This window comes from Moschus berezovskii, chromosome 21, assembly GCF_049115385.1.
Source record: "Moschus berezovskii isolate FMDL1 chromosome 21, NW_MosBer_1.0, whole genome shotgun sequence".
Lineage (NCBI taxonomy): Eukaryota > Metazoa > Chordata > Mammalia > Artiodactyla > Moschidae > Moschus > Moschus berezovskii.
The window spans coordinates 8919586-8938548 of NC_142480.1; the positions used below are offsets into that span (position 1 = coordinate 8919586).

The following is an 18963-nucleotide window of genomic DNA, read 5'->3' on the forward strand; positions in this document are numbered from 1 at the left end:
CTTTTAGCTAAGCAAGGCATTCCTCTTTCTCTTGACAAGGCTGTAATACTATACTAACCAAAATTATTGCAAATCAAAATAAAGGAAACAGAACTTTATATAGATGGAAAGTTTTATCAAGGTACCATTCTTGTTTGAAACACATATATACTGGGGAGAAAAATTCTCTCAGTACAGAATTCCTCAAAATTAGCCTACTGTTAACAAAAAATTGTACCTTAAAAGAAGACATAAACATACACACACTGACCTGCGCTGCAGTTCCTCTTCCTCTTCAAAAACCCCAAAGGGCTTCAGAGTCTCAACTAGCTTCTGTGTGAGCAGGCAGTCAGTCTCCTTGGGGGCTGCTAAGCTGATGGGAGAAGTAATGCCATAATGCTTCTGTGGCGGCTGTGTTTGCTGTGATCCCTGTGTTGTAACTGGACTGCAAACAGAACTGGATAAAATTACTGTCAAAAAATTTCCACAGTTTGAAACAAATCAGCATAAGTAGAAAAAATGCATTTCTAAACATAAGTTGATTCCCTACCATACTCCAAAAACAAGTTTTAAAACAAAAAGTAACGCAAAAACTAAATGACCAAGAAGAAAACTTTAGTTCTCCTCCCACTCCAAGGATTTTAACTTTGCTACTATCTAAACATCTAAATAAATTATAAAGAAGAATCCGATCAAATATATTGCTAAAGAAAATGCAATCAAGGATACAGTGAACTTCTGAGAAATTTTACTTCTTGAAAAGAAGCCAAATCTGTTAAATTGTTATTTCTAAAAAGATGAGATAAATACAAAAAGTTTTACCAACACAAGAGATTCCCCAAGTAGAACTTAACATCTGACTAGCAATGAATAAAACTCACAGATAATGAGGCAAATAACAGAAATGTAACTTGGACGGGGGGAACTATATTCACACTAAGCTTGTTACAGTATTTTTGCTAAGAGATTTACACTTTAACAATGATTAATCAAATGTTTTTCCGTTTTAAGAGAAATTCTAGATTTTTACAACCAACAGGGTTTTAACCTAACTAGTGAAAAGGTCCTGGAGAAGGAAATGGCAACCCACTCCAGTGTTCTTGCCTGGAGAATCCCAGGGACGGGGAGCCTGGTGGGCTGCCGTCTATGGGATCGCACAGAGTCGGACACGACTGAAGCGACTTAGCAGCAGCAGCAGTGAAAAGGTCCAGTATGTTCTAAATGGTTTAGGAAATTAATCTGACTCAATTTTTTTGTGTGAAAGCAACTCTTGTTTTTGTTCCCCTCCCTTTATAAGTCAATGGACAGGGATTCTAAAGCAGCACAATTATGAACTAAAAACTGCCTGGTCAAATAATGTACAAAACCAGGTAAGGAGAAAAAGCTAACATTTGAATCAGTTCAGTTCAGTTCAGTCGCTCAGTCGTGTCTGACTCTCCGCGACCCCATGAATCACAGCACGCCAGGCCTCCCTAAATTCTGTTCTTTAAGAAATAACTTATTTTATACACACACATATCTCTATTTCTTTAAAAGTTCTAAATATATATTATATATGTGTGTGTGTACATATATATATTTAAATTAAAGTGCAATAGCCTACTAGAGCATTAAGGTGCAGGAATCCTATGCAGCTAAGTCCCATTATGCATTCACTACTGTCCTGGGTTCTGGTTTATACTAGGCAGGACTCCGTCTTATACTGTCTTCTGATATTAACACAATACCTAAGAATGCCAGGAAGCCCACAGTGTTTACTAATTAGTCAACAGGCTGTACAGCATTTAGTTTATGCTTCCTGAACAAGTTATGCATCGTCTCAATTTTAATTCAGATTTTACAGTAACATTTGCTGAATAAATATGAATCAGATTTATCTCTTATAGCAATTAATTTACATCAGATCACTTCCTCCTAGTAACTTTAATATAAACTCCACTGCTATACAAGACTGATGTCAATTCACAGAGCTGGGGCTCCACATGAGCACCAAGCACGGTCAAAAGACTAAATACCTCACATTATGATTAAAATATAGAAGTTAACATAAGTGTAAATACATTCATAGTATCTTGGTTAATACATATTTTTCTCAATCAACAAATAGCTATCCTCAGGTTCCATAAAACTGACACAAAAAAGGTAGCCCTCAAAACTGCCCAACCATTTCTTCCCACCATGCTCTAACAGATTCCAGATAAATTACATATTAAGTGCAAAAAAATACACTTACCACATATCTTAGTGTAATTAAATTCTCGTGCATTGTTCATTGCTTCATATGAGTTTCTCCAAGTAAACTACAGCCCTTCATGGCCACCCCAGGATTATAAATACTTTTTATAAATGATTTAATGTAAGTAGAGCCAGAAAAGAAAACAAATATAAAGTTCATTCTAGCCAGATTTCGTTCAAGCAAGCAGTGAGAGCTTTCAAGTCAAGTAAAAACTGAATTCATATTTTCCTAACTTAAACCTCCACTGATCTTTTTTCTTTTATTTTTGAGCAATTAATAGTTCATCTGCATTCTTTTCCTTTCTGAAGGGGCTAAATTTCATTACCAGTTGAGTTTGAATATCACCAAAATATGGGTGCCCATTCTCTGTGGCATTAAGCTTTCTTGGCAGACTCATTTTTTTCTTTCTCAAATATTCAGGTTCTTCACTGACACACAAAAAAACAATGCTAGGAAAGTCCACTGTCTATTTCAACTATATTGCCAAAAATACTGGATATAGGCTCAGACTTCTAAATTCACACCAAGTTTTCTTACTTTAACTGGGGGAAAAATGTTGATGTCTAAGTTAGTTTCCATATTAACATTCTAATGGGGAAACAAATCATACCCCAGCTGTAAATGTTTATTCAAAATGTAGTCACATCATAAGAAGATAAAACCACATTTATTTGACTCATCTAATGCAAAAAAGAACATATATATCACCTATCTCTATGCGTACATATTTAATACAAGTTACATATAGAATATATACTAATTCAAGAACATGTATGAAAGAAATAAAAATAAATCACAACCAAATGAAAGGAAAGAAATGAATACATGTTCTGAAAGGTACAAGACACCTATGCCTCCAATAAAAATGGCTTAAGCTTAGCTTAAGTAGCTAGACTAGGAATTCTAGGATGCCAGATGCTCTGAATGTCTGAAATGTAGAAACATTAGCTATGATTGAATGGAAGAAGTCAAATTTTTCCATTTAATTTTAATATTAGAAATTAAGGAGAGGGACAAAATTTAAAGATCTTTTTTGCTGCTGTCCTGTTTCTAACAAAAATAATATACACATTCTAATACTGAGTAATTTGAAAAGTTCTTTACAGAATTTCTCCTGGAACCGTACACCAGATAGCTAGCTATCAATCCCAAGAATGCAAAGCTCTTCCTCAAATTCTTGAACACAGGAACCACCTGTCCATGGTCCATCACTTTTTAGAGACATTTTTACCAATATGCAGTTTTCTTCACACTTAACTATTTTAAAAAAATAACTTCTACAATTATATAAAACAATAAGGAAAAAAAACTAGATACAGAGCCAGGGTATTTGTGATCCATTAAAATTTCTTTCTGGTTTTCTATTTAAATATCAAGAATGCTTGTGCTTTTCCTGAATTAACTGGTTCACTTTCATCTCATGAACATATTCGCGTCTACCTTTAGGCTACTGCCTGAATTCTTAGAGGAAAAGCGATGGCTATCCTGCAAGTTCTCTGCAAAAATCCAAAAATCACTGTACTTCTGTAAGAACTATTTTAGTACCCTAATTTCTAGTTTTATACCTCTGCCCTGATTCATCCTCTTCATCCACCTTTAATGTAAACATCTTGCCAGTTTTCAAAATAAGACTAAAGCTTTTTTAAATCTTAATCCTTTCTGGATCAGAGCAAGAGATAAATTGTGCCCTACCCTTCAAAATTATAAAGGGCTTTCCCAGTGGCTCAGTGGTAAAGAATCTGCCGGCCAATGAAGATGAGTTTGATCCCTGGATCAGGAAGATGCCCTGGAGGAGGAAATGGCAACCCGCTCCAGTACTCTTGCTTAGAAAGTTCCAAGGGCAGAGGAGCCATGGTGGGCTAGTCCATGGTGTCACAAGGAGTTGGACAGGACTGAGTGACTGAGCACACATGCGCAAAATTACAAAGGGCAGCCAAACACCCTTCCCCCATTCTACTGTTTTGAGGGTCAGGAGGGAGGTAGAGAGCACAATACTAAATATTTTCAGAGCTCTCTCCTATAACATAGGGGCATTTTCTTTATAATATTTAAAATAATTTACATCAAGGCAAAGCTTGCGCGTGACACATGCCCACCTTTATTTTTTCCTTATTTTTTAAACTTCAACAACATTTTATATAACAACTCCATTCCAGTACTTGTTCTGACTCTTGGCATCTTGGTCCCACTCCTTCTATTCCCTGGCTATGCCAATCTGCCATCCACACTGCTACCAAACATTACCCTCCTAAAACAGGGCTTCCTTAAAAATCACATGACTTCTGGCGTAAAGGCATCAAACCTGGGTCCACAAAACCTGCTCTCGACCCAAAAGCAACCTGACACAGAGAGCGCGGGCCTGAGTGCACTTCCACCAGTTGCGCTGCTCTGGCTTCACCCCCGCCATTAGCTGTGCCACTTTTTTTAAGCTGTACCTCTATGGAGTCATTAACGCTCTTCTCCGCTTTGGATGGCAAACTAAACGTTTAAATACTGTAACACACATGTCACAGAAGACCAGTTTCCAAACACAAAGATCCCCTTCCCCATGCTAGGCTGTCTAGGATCTAAATCTAATTAGGGTACTTAGAAATGGCAACATTTTTGTAAAACTGGAGTATGAATGTAGGCTGCTTATTTTGGCTAGAGACTTATTTCAAAAGTTTAGCCATCCAGCTTAAACAATACTTGCACTCTGAAACATTAAGAACCACTCTGCTGCAATAACTATAAAGCTAACTCAAATGCTGCAAGTTCCTATGATTTGTAAACCAGTTAAGTGTTTTCCCTGGTGGTTCAGACAGTAAAATATCTGCCTACCATGCCGGAGACCCGGGTTCAATCCCTAGGTTTGGAAGATCCTCTGGAGAAGAAACTGGCAACCCACTCCAGTACCGTTGCCTGGAAAATCCCATGGACAGAGGAATGTGCTGGGCTATAGTCCATGGGGTCGCAAAGAGTCGGACACGACTGAGCAACTTCACTTAAGTAGCCATACTTTCAAACAGTCAAAGTATGATCAGTCATGGATATAGTATATTGATGACCACCTCAAGTAAGTGAGGAAAGTAAGGAACACCCCAATGAAAAACGATATCAGTACTTGTTTTTACTAACTGAATGAAATCCAAGGACTGTCACTTTCACAAAAAAAGGCAAAAAGCAAAAACACTGTTCGTTTGTTTTGCAAGCTGTTTCAGAGGTAGCTTGCACCCTTAGTGGCAAGAGTGGCACTGCTACCAACCTCCTTTCCCAGGTAATACGTATGTTCACTATCAAACTGCTGTAACTCTGAACTGTCTGTGAGCCGCTATGCTTTATCTCAATTTATTCTATGCATCTGTTAGTAAGATGCATGTAAGGTAGCTGCTTTTTTATTTTATGCCGTTTTGGCTTACAAAAGGTTTCATAGGACCCCTCTACTTTTGGATAGCGAGGGAAACCTGTATCCTTAATATGTTCTTATATCAACTTTTTAAAAAAAGTTTCATTGCAAATCAAGGAAGCACATTAAGACAATCATTTTTTTCTTCTGTTAGATTGGAGAAAAAGAGGGCTGATGTATATCTGGTAAAAATGAAAGACTTATAAACATCTGTTAGCAATGATATAAGAAAATGAGCACTCTTATCCATCACAAAGGAGGTGAACTTGGCATATAATTTTTAAAAGCAATCTGGAGTCATCAAATTTTTTTTTAAAGCTTTGTGTAGCAATTTTACCTCTAGCAATCTATCTTACACAAATTCACTAGGACACAGGGACTCAAACTGAAGGCCCTGAAATTGGAAGACATATCCTCTTTAATTTTCAATACATTTTTAATACATAAAATGTGTACAGTAAAGCACAAATTTCTACTGCTCATGGGGTAGGACTACAATGGATTTGAGAGAGACAGGCCAAATATGGGCCCAAAATCCTGTAGAGCAACAATGATCTTGAAATGGGCAGTGCCTATTCCAGCATTTTCCTTTATAAAGGGACCATGCTTGGTATTTGTAAATAAATACCTCTCTTGACCCCACAGATTCTGGAATTTGACCTTTCTCATAGGAATAGTACAAAAGATAGCCAAGGTTATCTGCTGGAACACTGTTTACAGTGCACTACGAACTGGAAACCACCTAAATATCCATTAATATGATATAGGACTGACGAACTATGGTACATTCTTACAACTTAAATCTATGCTATATAAAAAGAATGAGGTAGCAGCATGGAAAGATGTTCCCCATGCCAGGTGCTGCAGAATTAAGTATGATAATAGTATTGATTGAAACCTCAGGCTATTCCAGATAGTGTGGCAAGCACTTTACATTATTCCCAACTGTTCAAATGACTCTACAGATGAAGACACTAAAGAGAGGAAAGGCTGACTTAAATTCACTGGGTCAGGGTATGACCTCAGGCATCTGACTATAGCAGTCAAGCCTCCAGACACTGTTCACAACATACAGTCTTGTATCTTCAAAAATCATTTGTGTATTACATCCATCTTGCTGTTCAGGCGCTCAGTTGTATCTGACTCTGCAGCCCCATGGACTGTGGTCTGCTAAGCAAGAATATTGGAGTGGGCTGCCATGCCCTTCTCCAGGGGATCTTCCCCACCCTGGGTCTCCTGCATTGCGGGCAGATTCTTTACCATCTGAACCACCTATGTCTATTACATCTATATGTGCACAAAAATGTACCAAGCAGAACTGACTGGTGGAATAATTTCATCTTATAACATTTTGATTTGTTAAAGTATTTTTTTAAAAATTGATGAAATCATACAGAAGTTGAAAATCTAATTCTACTATTCACCATTAAGTTTGTGATGGTGAAGAGGCTAAAACCACTGCCCCACCCCACCAAAATCATTCCCCAACAGCAAGAGACACCATAACCGCTCAATTTAAATCAATAATTAGCATTTTTATTACTGGCTCTGTAGTCTATCCTAATCAAACGGTTATTTTAAAGAACTGAAATAAAAACTTTAAGATGGCCTCTTCAGTGTAATGCTCTGATTAGAAAATTAAGTACAAGTCATAATTTACAGCTTTAGAGCACTGGTAAAGCATTCAAGGTTATCTATCAAACTTCATTAATCCAGTTTTCCTTAAAGCACTTTTTCCTCATTTATTTTTTCAATAAAACTATAATACTAGGCTGAAATTTTCTGAATTAGGATGCCAAATATGTATGAGACACAATACTAAAATCAGGAATACAAAGATAGTCTCTATCCTCAATGACAATCTCAAATTTGGTCAGGGATTCAGATCTCTAAACAACAGATGGGTGCAAAGTAAAAGCTTATAATAAATATTACAGAAAAAAAGAATCAAGGCTATGCCAAAAAAAAGAATAAGGAGGTGTGCACTCGAAACAACTGGAGAACAGGAAAAAAAGCAGTCTCAGCAGATAGCACACTAACCAAAAGGACAACAAATCATCAACGGTGTTTTCAGGAATGGTTAATATTTAACGGCTTTCACCTCAATTTAAACAAAGCTCAATCTACTGATGAATCCCTGCCTCCTCATATGGGACATTTGGAACTGGAGACCCATCATATTAACAGGGCCAATTGCCTCAAAATGCAGATAGATACTAGTCAACAGAAAACACTCATTTCTTGTTTGTTTTAGTCAGTGAAGTTAAAACTGAAAGCTTAACTTACCTTCCTTGAAAGTAATCAGATAAATCACAATAACATGATATATACATCTTTACACATAACCTTTAGGTGTAAATCATATAATTTGCTGTTTAAAGGCCTTAACCATAAACATAATGTGTCCACTCAGGCAGGATAAAAGGACACTGAACAAAATAAGAACATCCGATCTCTCTAAACTATCTGCATGTGCACTAAATATTAATTCTTAGCAGAAATAATACAATCTACTCTTTCACAAGAAGTTTAAAATATATTTAAATTTTACTAGTAGCTTAAGAGTCAAGCTTACAGTATTTGCTAAGATAATATTCTAAATGGCTGTTATCACCTTTAGTCTGTGTAAGAGGTACTAAATATAGTTAGAACCTAACTACAATCTTCAAATATGTAGTCCAGGTGGCTCATCCAGCCAATATCTAGTAAGCAGCAGAGCACCAACAGATGAAGCAATACTTCACCCTCAGGGGGAACAAGTTATGATGAATCCCAAGGTCAAACTTTGGAAATAAACGGTTGATTATACAGAGAAAAGCGCTCATCACTCAACTGTAACAAAGGCCAGGTATTTCTCCCTCTTTCCTAAGGGCACTTCCAACTGTTCCTTTGCCGTATAAAAGGGGTTAGAAGTAAAAACAACAAAAATGGCCAAATCACAGCATTCCTGCTGTATTTGTCAAGCATAATTTGAAAATGAGGGAAATGTAACTAGAGAATCTAAAAAATTTTTAAAGTGTACCAGAAAAAAATATTCAACAACATAGTATATCATAGTATTATACACATTAACTCCAGGATATGCAATTTAGATGCTAATAACCAAAATGACAGGAATACTATTCTTAAATAAAAACTTAAAAACTACAAAGACAGTAAAATACAAGAATCTGGTTTCTGAAATATAGAGGGAATCGAAATTTGAGAGAATTCTGTAACAGAAGAGGAATAAAGACTATTTTAAACTTCTATATTTTCTTCTTCCCAAAATCCTTGAGTTTTCAAATCAGAATGCTATTAAATTCTGCAGACCTGCAACCCAAAGATTCAACAAGTATTTTTCGAGAACCCGATCTTGAAAAGTAGGTATACTTAAAACACATCAACAGACGCCAATTGAGTTGATGAAACACCAAAAAGGTACACAGGAGATGCTACAGTGCTAGGATGAGAATGAAACACGGAGCCCAGAGCTGAACTTGGTTCCAATCTACAACTTAGCGGGCTTCCCTTGTGGCTCAGCTGGTTAAGAATCCGCCTGCAATGCGGGAGACCTGGGTTCGATCCCTGGATTGGGAAGATCCCCTGGAGAAGGGAACAGCTACCCACTCCAATATTCTGGCCTGGAGAATTCCACGGACCGTATAGTCCATGGGGTTGCAATCAGACATGACTGAGCGACTGTCACGTTCATTCGAGAACTAGTATCTCCTGCAACGGGGCTGTTTCATGAGTCAGAAACTGAGAGCATACAGTCATTTAAAAGCTGCTGAAGAATCAGGACAATGAACATACCAAATAAAAGACAAGCCTCTTCCACCAACCAAAAGTGAAAAATAGCTGGGACCCCAACTGGCATCATTTTGCCTAACGTGAGCTTTTATAAACTTGCCTACATGCAACTGAAGGTGAAATTTAATTGTAATATTTACTTGAAATAGTTCAGTTGCCGAGAAATGGAATATTCTGATGAATCAAAACATTTTAAAAGATGTTTTCAAGCTAGAAGGCTTAAGGGGGTGGTGACAGGGGGCAGTCAGAGAGTAGGAAGTGAATAGGCTTATAAATTTACCTAGATCCAATACTTTCCCTCCCAATTTCTCCATCAAAAAAGCATGAACTGAAAACATGTTTACAGAAAATATCACATGGGCTTTCCCATGGCTCAGCGGTAAAGAATCCACCTGCAATGCAGGAGACACAGGCTTGACTCCTGGGGCAAGAAGATTATCTGGAGAAGGGAATGGCTACCCATTCCATTATTCTTGCCTCGGAAATCCCACAGACAGAGCCTGACAGGATACAGTCCATGGGATCATAAAGAGTTGACACAACTGAGTGACTAAACAACAATCACATTTCAAAACCATAACCAGCATTATTAAGCAGCAAGCAGCTCATTACAAAACTTCTAAATCTTAAAATCCAATAATCAAAGATGTTACCCTTCTTGCTGCTGCTAAGTCACTTCAGTCGTGTCCGACTCTGTGTGACCCCATAGACGGCAGCCCACCAGGCTCCCCCGTCCCTGGGATTCTCCAGGCAAGAACACTGGAGTGGGTTGCCATTTCCTTCTCCAATGTGTGAAAGTGAAAGTCAAGTCGCTCAGTCGTGTCAGACCCTTAGCGACCCCACGGACTGCAGCCTACCAGGCTCCTCCATCCATGGGATTTTCTAGGCAAGAGTACTGGAGTGGTTTGCCATTGCCTTCTCCGGTTACCCTTCTTAAAGATTACCTAATACCTGTTTTTCATTGACAACAAAAGAAAGTCTTTGTATCAGGTGTGTCTATTCCTCCAGACAGTTCAAAACCCACCAGAGATGCCTCCCTGACACCACCATTGCAAACAGCAGACTGGGACAGCTGTCAGCTGTTACTATACATCAGCAGTTTTCAAACCTTGGGGTCTTAGGACTCTTTTATAACTCATGAAGACTCAAATAAGCTCATGTTTATGTGGATTATGTCTGTCACTGTTTAGTGCATTAGAGATTACAATGGAAATTTTTTAAAATGCTAATTCATTTAAGTGACAAGAAATCTATCATATGCCAACATAAATGATTTTTTAAAAAATAACTGTTTTCTAAAACAAAAGGTTTAGTGAGGACAGCACTATTCTACATTTTTGCAAATTTCTTTAATTCTGATTTAATAAAAAACAACTGGATTCTCATATCTGCTTCTGCATGCAATCCAAATTGTTTCGGTAGATGCACAGAAGAAAACTTGGAATTACACCATTGTAACTGGAAAGGAAGGGCTTCACTGGTGGCTCAGAGGTTAAAGCGTCTGCCTCCAATGCGGGAGAACCGGGTTCGATCCCTGGGTCGGGAAGATCCCCTGGAGAAAGAAACGGTAACCCACTCCAGTATTCTTGCCTGGAGAATCCCATGGACGGAGAAGCCTGGTAGGCTACAGTCCACGGGGTCGCATAGAGTCGGACACGACTTGAGCGACGGAACGGAACTGGAAAGGAAAGAGTATTTTAACAGTCTTTTCAAATAATTGTGGATATTCTTCAATACTACACCAAAATGCCCCAAGTGGTAATTTCTTAAAGCCTAGTTACAATACGAAAGCAGAAACCAAAGCAAAAAACCCTTTGTATTCTTGTATTAAAATCCATTGGTCCATCCTGCACTTACACGTGCCTTCCAAATGTTGACACATTTTTAAAAACACAGTATTTTTAAAGCATTCATTAATATCACCATCAATCAAATCAGAAATATTTTTAATTATTGGGAGTCTGACAAGTTCCCAATGGCAGAAACAAGCATTACAAAATTCTAAGTTTTGCTTCAAAGCTCAAATTTCATCACCGACTACAAACACTGTCAGTTGTTTTCCTTAAAGACAGACTCCATTTTTCAAGCAAACGCTAAGCCGTCAAGTATGAACATCATGGTTCATCACTTGTTCTTTCAGGTAAAAACAGAACTCCATGAGTAAAGCACTAGCTTAGCTCACAAATTAACCAGGTGAGCTCTTCACAAAACAACCATCCTTCTTTTTAGCAGTTTAATGTGTACTTTCCATTTTATCCCAACATATTTAAAAGACACACTCAAGGGTCAAGAGTCTTAGTAAAATTAACATTTTTACTGCTTCATCAAGGACTTTTCAAACTGTGTGCATGTGTGTAGTGAAATAACATAACGACAACTAGAAGGACATGGCACCTCTGCCTCAATTCTTCCTAAAGCACAAGCATCATTACCCACCATTACTTCTACAGCACTGGCGCAAATATCAACAGACTAAAAAAGACGTAACATCTCAACACTGAATAGTTTGGATTTCATGTACTCTCTAAGCATCACTTCATGGGAAATAGATGGGAAAACAGTGGAAACAGTGTCAGACTTTGTTTTTTTGGGCTCCAAAATCACTGCAGATGCTGATTGCAGCCATGAAATTAAAAGACGCTTGCTCCTTGGAAGGAAAGTTATGACCAACCTTGACAGTATATTAAAAAGCAGAGACATTACTTTGCCAACCAAGGTCCGTCTAGTCAAGGCAATGGTTTTTCCCGTGGTCATGTATGGATGTGAGAGTTGGACTGTGAAGAAGGCTGATCGCCGAAGAATCGATGCTTTTGAACTGTGGTGTTGGAGAAGACTCTTGAGAGTCCCTTGGACTGCAAGGAGATCCAACCAGTCCATTCTAAAGGAGATCAATCCTGGACGTTCATTGGAGGGACTGATGCTAAAGCTGAAACTGCAATACTTTGGCCACCTCATGCGACGAGCTGACTCACTGGAAAAGACTCTGATGCTGGGAAAGGTTGGGGGCGGGAGGAGAAGGGGACAACGGAGAATGAGATGGCTGGATGGCTTCACTGACTCTGTGGACATGAGTTTGAGTGTACTCCGGGAGTTGGTGATGGACAGGGAGGCCTGGCGTGCTGTGACTCATGGGGTCGCGGAGTCGGACACGACTGAGCAACTGAACTGAACTGAAGGATCAAAGACCCCCAACGTCCAGACTTCTACAGGGCACACTGTGAAAAGCACTGCTACACAATACTATCTACCAAAAGGTCCCAGTTCTACCTCTTACCGCTCCATGAAACTACTCCAATTCCCCCTTTTTTGGTGACAACTCCAAGTATTTGGAAGAAAAGCTATTGTCTCCCGCCAACTCTTGCTAAATATCTCTTCCAATAATATCCTACAAATGTGGCATGAATGTTAAATCATTGATAATGTTTATTCTCCTTGAAGTTTTTTCATTACCAGTGATAGCCAGAAGTGAGCTGGAAAAAAAAAATAAAGATCTGACCAGCACAGAATAAGGCAGAAATTGGAATATAGTTCCCATACAGGTATTATACTTTATATTAGTGCAGAAGTTCTCAACAAGATTTTGGTCCCCAGGGTACAGCTGGCAACATTTGGACACATCTTTGGTTGTCATTACCAGAATATGGGGAGTGGGAATCCTGAAATCTAGAGGTCAGGGATGTTGTTAGACACCCTACAATACACATGACAGAATTATCGACCTAAAATATCAATAGTACCAAGATGAGAAATCCTGTATTAATGGATCTGAAGACCATCAAAAATCTTGGAAACTTAATCACCATGGCTCTTAAACCATGTCAGCTTTTCAAAATTATATGTGCAATTAGATATGCTTTGGGACAATATATGGGAGACTTGTTCACAATGTTTTCTAATGACCTAACTTCAATAATCTGTTTTGATTTCATTCATTGTGACAACTCATCTAAGGTCTATACCTTAACCCCACCCCCCCATACAATTTTCACAGCCATACTGAACATGTAACTGGAAGTCAAACACAATACAGTTTGAAAATCACAATTCAAAACACGAAATAAAATTAATGACACCAGAACATGAAAAACAAAGAAAGCAAATTAATGGGGGGCAGGGAGTCTATTTAACTTGACTGTCTTTGCCCTTTCCAGTTTTTTTCAAAAGGACTATAGTACACTTAGGGTTAAAATTAAGAGGGACAGCTAATGAATATCTGTCCACATTTCAAGAAACACACTAGAAAGGCAATACCATGGGTGGGAATCTGCTGCCTTCACTGTGTCTCCCATTTTAAACATTTGAACTAACTTCCCAAGAATCTGAAGCACTTAGGTCTTTAAAAGAAATGTATACTTCCCTTCCCCAATGCTGGGAAAAAGTAGGTATAAAAGAACTGTCAATTTCGAAGAGACATAAATTATTTCTTCATTAAACCACTTTAAGAATACATTTCGTATTACTGATCAACGTTTTACACTGACACGATGATTATCAGAAAGAGAAGTCCTTTTTCAAAAACAGCAGTAAAATGTGAGCTAACGCAGTCATATGGCATTACTGCAAACATTAAAGTTGACTTTAATAGCTGCTGAATTGAAAAATGTCACAAAAATCCTGCTAAGACTCGGTTCTCCTAGTAACCCTTTTTATCGTTCCATAAAAGGAAGAAATCAGTTAACAGGGACCTTAAAGATTACAAGACTTTAGGTCTATATATTTGATTAAAACTAACAAATATTCTCATTACGGAAGTAATATGCTGATAGGCCTCTTAACAAAATGACTGGACTGGGTGAGAAGGAGCGTGAAATTCTTTTCTAAAATATCGTGTAAAGTACGACAGGTGTGTTTAATGCCTGTTTCAAAGTTACAGCCTCACCTGTAAAGAGACACACACACGGATAGGTACATATATAAAACTGTAAAACTATAATCACATATATTTGCAGAAAAGAAGTTGATTTTACTTAAAAAAAAAAAACAAACCCTGAGGCGCTACAGTAGGTGTCAGAAACCCTATAATTTCTCTTCTGCGTTGAAGCAAAACTTCAAGGGTCGATTACGGCTTGGGGGCTACAACGAAGAGAACTCCTCAGCACTTCGTTTCTTACCCTTGAATCTTCAAAAATGGAAGAAATGCAGTCTCACTATTTAGGCCTCTGCACTGCTGTGTATATATGCAGGAAAAAAAGACTGTAATCTTTCCATCAACAATGAGTTCTCAAATTACATCCCATTCTTTCAAAGAGAAAAAGAAAACTAAAAAAAAACACAACAAACCCAAACCCTACAAGAAAGTAAAAGTTGTAAGCCTAGTGGGATTAAAAGCCGAAGACGAACTACAGTAAGGAAAAGTCTACCATCAGAAAAACAAAAAAAGTTATCACTGCAGATGGAGAGAGACGGAAGCAGGAAGAACTCCGGCGACCCTATCAAAACAAAACCGGGAGAGCAATACGTAACGCAACGCCTTTCGATGGGGGCGCCCGGGAAAATGCCCCTTTCCCGGGGACTGGAAGACTGGAGGGGCCTGGGGCGGGTGGAGGGGGTAGAGGTTTCGAACAGCGGGGCTCGACGCCCAGAACTGGGTTTTTTTTTTTAACTCGTGTTCATGCAAGCTGGGACGTGGAAGTGGGTTAACCCCGGCGCACGACGTGGGCCAACTTGGAAACGGTGCGGAGACGTGGGCCGGGAACAGAAGCGGCGGGACGAGCGCGCCGGGGTGGGGGCGGGGGCGCAGCCCGAAGCCCGAGCGCAGACCCCGCGGGGAGCAGGGCCTTCCGCCCGGGCCGCCGGCCACCGGGCGGTTGTGTTGTTTTCTTTCTCCTTCTCGCCTCCTTTCTATTATCGGACCAGGCGCGAGCAATCGAGTTAAGAGGCTCCTCCGGCCCCTTCCGGAAGGGGAAGGCCCCCGGCCCGACGGCCGCCGAAGCCAGGGAAGAGACGGGGTGGGGGGGACGCGGGAACGCAGCACGAGCGGGAAGTGAGGCGGCGGGCGGGCGGGAGGAAACAGGAAGCGCCCCAGCCCTGCCGGGCTCCCCGCGCGGCGAGGCCCGGCTCCCGCGACCGCGGCCCCTCGCCCGGCGCCCCCCAAGGCCCCGTCGGCAAGCGAGAGAAGACAGAATACAAGTCACTTACAACGGCATCGTCTCCTGCGCCGGCACCGCCCAGTCACTTCCCCCCCGCAACCGCCGCCGCTGCCGCCCTGGGCATGATCCACTGAGGCGGGAGGGAGGGGGGCGGGGGCCTGCCTTAGCCCTGGGTCCTACCCCACTCCCGCACCCGCTCCCGCCGCTTTAAGCGCTTCTCCTCCTTCCCCTTCGTCCTAACATGGCGCCCGAGCGCTACCACAGCAACGTTCTAGAACCGGTGACGTCGCCACGCACGCCGGGCGCGCGCCTGCGCGCAGCAGCCGCTCGGCGCCGCGACGCCTCACGGGAAGGGTAGTTCAATAGCCTGCTGGCGCCCACAGCGACTTCCGGCTGACGCCCCGGCGACTTCCGCCCGGATCCCGTCCGCCTTCCGCGGCTGCAGTCAGGGTGCGGGCCCGGGTGAGAAAGGTGAGGGATCGTTCTCTGAGCTGGGGAGGGGAGCGGGTGTCCCCTCTTGCCGGTCCGGTCTCGTCACCGATGCGGCCGGGACTGCGCGTGGCAGAGGGCGTCGCTTCCGGTGCATTGTGAGGTCGCGCTGCTCCTCGGACCGGTCGGTGGAGGCGCTTGGAGGGGCCCGAGGCGCCCGCGCGGGCCCACCACCCGCCCCGGGGCCTGTCGAGCGCGGGGATCGGCACGGTGTCACTGAGAAGTAACAAGTCACTCGACCTCCCCTTCCTTTTGTGAAGAGCGAGTGTCTGCCTGCTGCCCCGGGGACTGGCGCCTGTTGAATGCGACAACGCAAGAGGGGTGCTTGGCACAGCCAGCAGCAGAGAGGGGCGCAGCGTCGCCGCGAGGACTCTCCTGCCCTGCTCGACTCAGTTTAACTCAGCCTGGGGCCTTGGAGCTGCTCTGCCCACCAACGTGTACGCAGGCGCTCGAGAAATAACTGTTGAGTGAATAGAAATTTGAAGGCTAGGACTCTGATGACCGCGGCTTCGGGAACACGAGCTCATTTCTCTTTTTTTTTTTGAACAGTCGGGGCCCTGGAACTCACTAATAAAGCTGTCACTCTGTAGAAACGTAGGTGGCCGTAACCCTTGGGTTAGCAAAGGCCTTTTCGCCTCCAGTTTCCCCAAGGCTGTGTTTTTTTCCAACCCATTCTGTCCCTAAGCGTTCACTCAGAACCTTCAGCCAAAGTTTGAGAAAGAATGCCCCAGACTGACTAGGCTGTGATTCTCCTTCCTTCGAATTTAGAACGCATTCCAGAGAGTCACACAGAGCTTAATGGAGGGCAGGGGAGCAGTCAAATAGGGGAAATTAAAGTACTAAATTCTTTAAACATGTTAATATGCCCTTGTAAATTCTCAGGAAGTCTAACCAAAGATTTACCTTTTTTTCACCAAACGTTTAGTGGGACTGGAGAACCACGAGGGTCTAAAACCCACATTGTCCAATAGGGTAGCCGTTTGTCACAAGCGGCTTGCTAACATGTGAACTGAGGCTAGTCCGTTTCAGATATAAGTACAAATCACATGTGATGTCAGAGATACTAGTATGAACAGAAGAATGTGCAATACCTCACTGACAGCTTTTTATATCTTCATTTAAATAAAATGCATTAAAAATAGGAAAATTCCAGCTGTTTCTTTTTACTTTTTAAAATGTGACTACTAATGTGGTCCACTGGAGAAGGGAATGGCAAACCACTTCAGTATACTTGCCTTGAGAACCCCATGAACAGTATCAAAGGGCAGAATGATAGGATACTGAATGAGGAATTCCGCAGGTCGGTAGGTGCCCAGTATGCTACTGGAGCTCAGTGGAGAATTAACTCTAGAAGGAATAAAGGGATGGAGCAAAAGCTGGGAAAGGTTGGCGGCGGGAGGAGAAGGGGACGACAGAGAATGAGATGGCTGGATGGCATCACTGACTCTGTGGACATGAGTTTGAGTGAACTCCGGGAGTTGGTGATGGACAGGGAGGCCTGGCATGCTGTGATTCATGGGGTCGTGGAGAGTCGGACACGACTGAGCGACTGAACTGAACTGAACTAGGAACTTTGCTGGTGGTCCAGTGGGTAAGACTCTGCTCACAATGCAAGAGGGTCTGGATTCCATCCCTGGTCAGGGAACTAGACCCCACATGCCTCAACTAAAGAGTTTGCATGAGGCAAGTGACAACTAAAGATCCTGCCTGTGTAGCTAAGCTCCAATGCAGCCAAATAAACATCTTTTTAAAAACTGTGACTGCTACAAAAATATAAATTATATATGTGGCCCTCAATTGTACTGAACAGCAGTGGTCTGGAGACAGACTTGTCTGTCTGGAAAATAATTCCATTTCTACTTGTTAGCCCTTAGCTCTTGTGGCTTTAGTTGGGGGCCCAGTAATAGACTTGTCTTTAAATTTTTTGAAAATCTAAGCTCCACTGAAATTAACAACGTTTATAAGTTGCTCATAAAAATGGGCACTGATGATGGTCAAATACTGACCCACTTACCTTACATTCTGAGTGAGTGGGAGCAGATAAACACATGAACGTATAAGGGAATTATAGTTCATAATAAGAACCAAGAATAAAAATAAATCAGTTCAACTTTAGATACTGTGGTCAAACAGCCTTTCAGAGGAGCCAACTGTTGACTTGAAAAAGATGCACACCGTGAGAGTTAAGTTTTATTTGGGGCCAAATGAGGACTGCAGCCCGGGAGACAACACCTCAGATAGCTTGGAGAAACTGCTCCAAAGAGGTAGTGCGGGGAGGTCAATTTAGATGATTTTGGTGAAGGAGGAGTTTACACAATCAAGCACTTAATCTTACTAAAGGTTTTCTGTTAGTCAGGAGGAGCTGATGTCACCATGAAGGGATTTAGTACTTTTCTAGATAGAGATGCAAGGATTGGGATCATGAAATCAGTTCCTGAAAATAACTCTCTACAGACCTGTTCCACCAGTTTCCCTGGTGCACAAAATGCCTCATTCTCCACCCTGAACTCCCTTCAGATCCTGTCGGAGGTCAAGAGCTGCAGCAGCAAAGAGTTCAGTCCTGCAGAGGCAGATGGCAAGGGCCAGTTTGTAGTTGACACAATCTTTGACCTGAGACCTGTAGCCTTTCTGAAAGATTTGGATCTTCTTGTGAATGGGGAAGCCTTTGGAAATTATAAGATGGGAACGAGATTGTTGTTCAGTTGGCAAGTCATTACCAACCCTTTGTGACCCTGTGGACTGAAGCACAGCAGGCTCCCCTGTCCTTCACTGTTTCCCAGTTTGCTCAAATTCATTTCCATTAAGCGAGAGATGCTGTCTAACCATCTCACCCTCTGCCACCTTTTGCCCCAGTCTTTCCCAGCATCGGGGGTCTTTTCCAATTAGTCCAGTTTGAGAGAGGTTTAGGCATTGTGGTTAATCCTGGTTTAGAGGTAGGAGGGCAGGAAGAAAACAAAGATGATCTTGAAGGTTCTCGGAAGGGGACGGAATGA

At 41.5% G+C, this 18963-nt stretch overlaps 1 protein-coding gene and 1 long non-coding RNA gene across 7 annotated transcripts in view; one reads left to right on the forward strand and one right to left on the reverse strand.

Moving 5' to 3' along the window:
* Positions 1-15666, reverse strand: part of PAPOLA (poly(A) polymerase alpha) — a 55115-nt gene extending 39449 nt beyond the window's left edge. For 3 of the 6 annotated variants that reach the window (XM_055418494.2, XM_055418492.2, XM_055418487.2), the window contains exons 1-2: positions 15531-15664; positions 251-436 (exon numbers count right to left, since the gene is read on the reverse strand). In XM_055418494.2, coding sequence (XP_055274469.2) covers positions 251-436; positions 15531-15538 — 194 coding nt within the window. In that variant the 5' untranslated portion in view covers positions 15539-15664. Of the gene's footprint in view, positions 1-250; positions 437-2212; positions 2316-15530 lie in introns of all 6 variants that reach the window. The other 3 variants (XM_055418490.2, XM_055418488.2, XM_055418489.2) reach the window with 3 other exon arrangements.
* A 163-nt stretch (positions 15667-15829) lies between these two features.
* On the forward strand, positions 15830-17117 carry LOC148774483 (uncharacterized). The gene is made up of 2 exons (XR_016035738.1): positions 15830-15952; positions 16231-17117. It is a non-coding gene; the product is annotated as an uncharacterized LOC148774483 (long non-coding RNA).
* The last annotated feature ends 1846 nt before the right edge of the window (positions 17118-18963 follow it).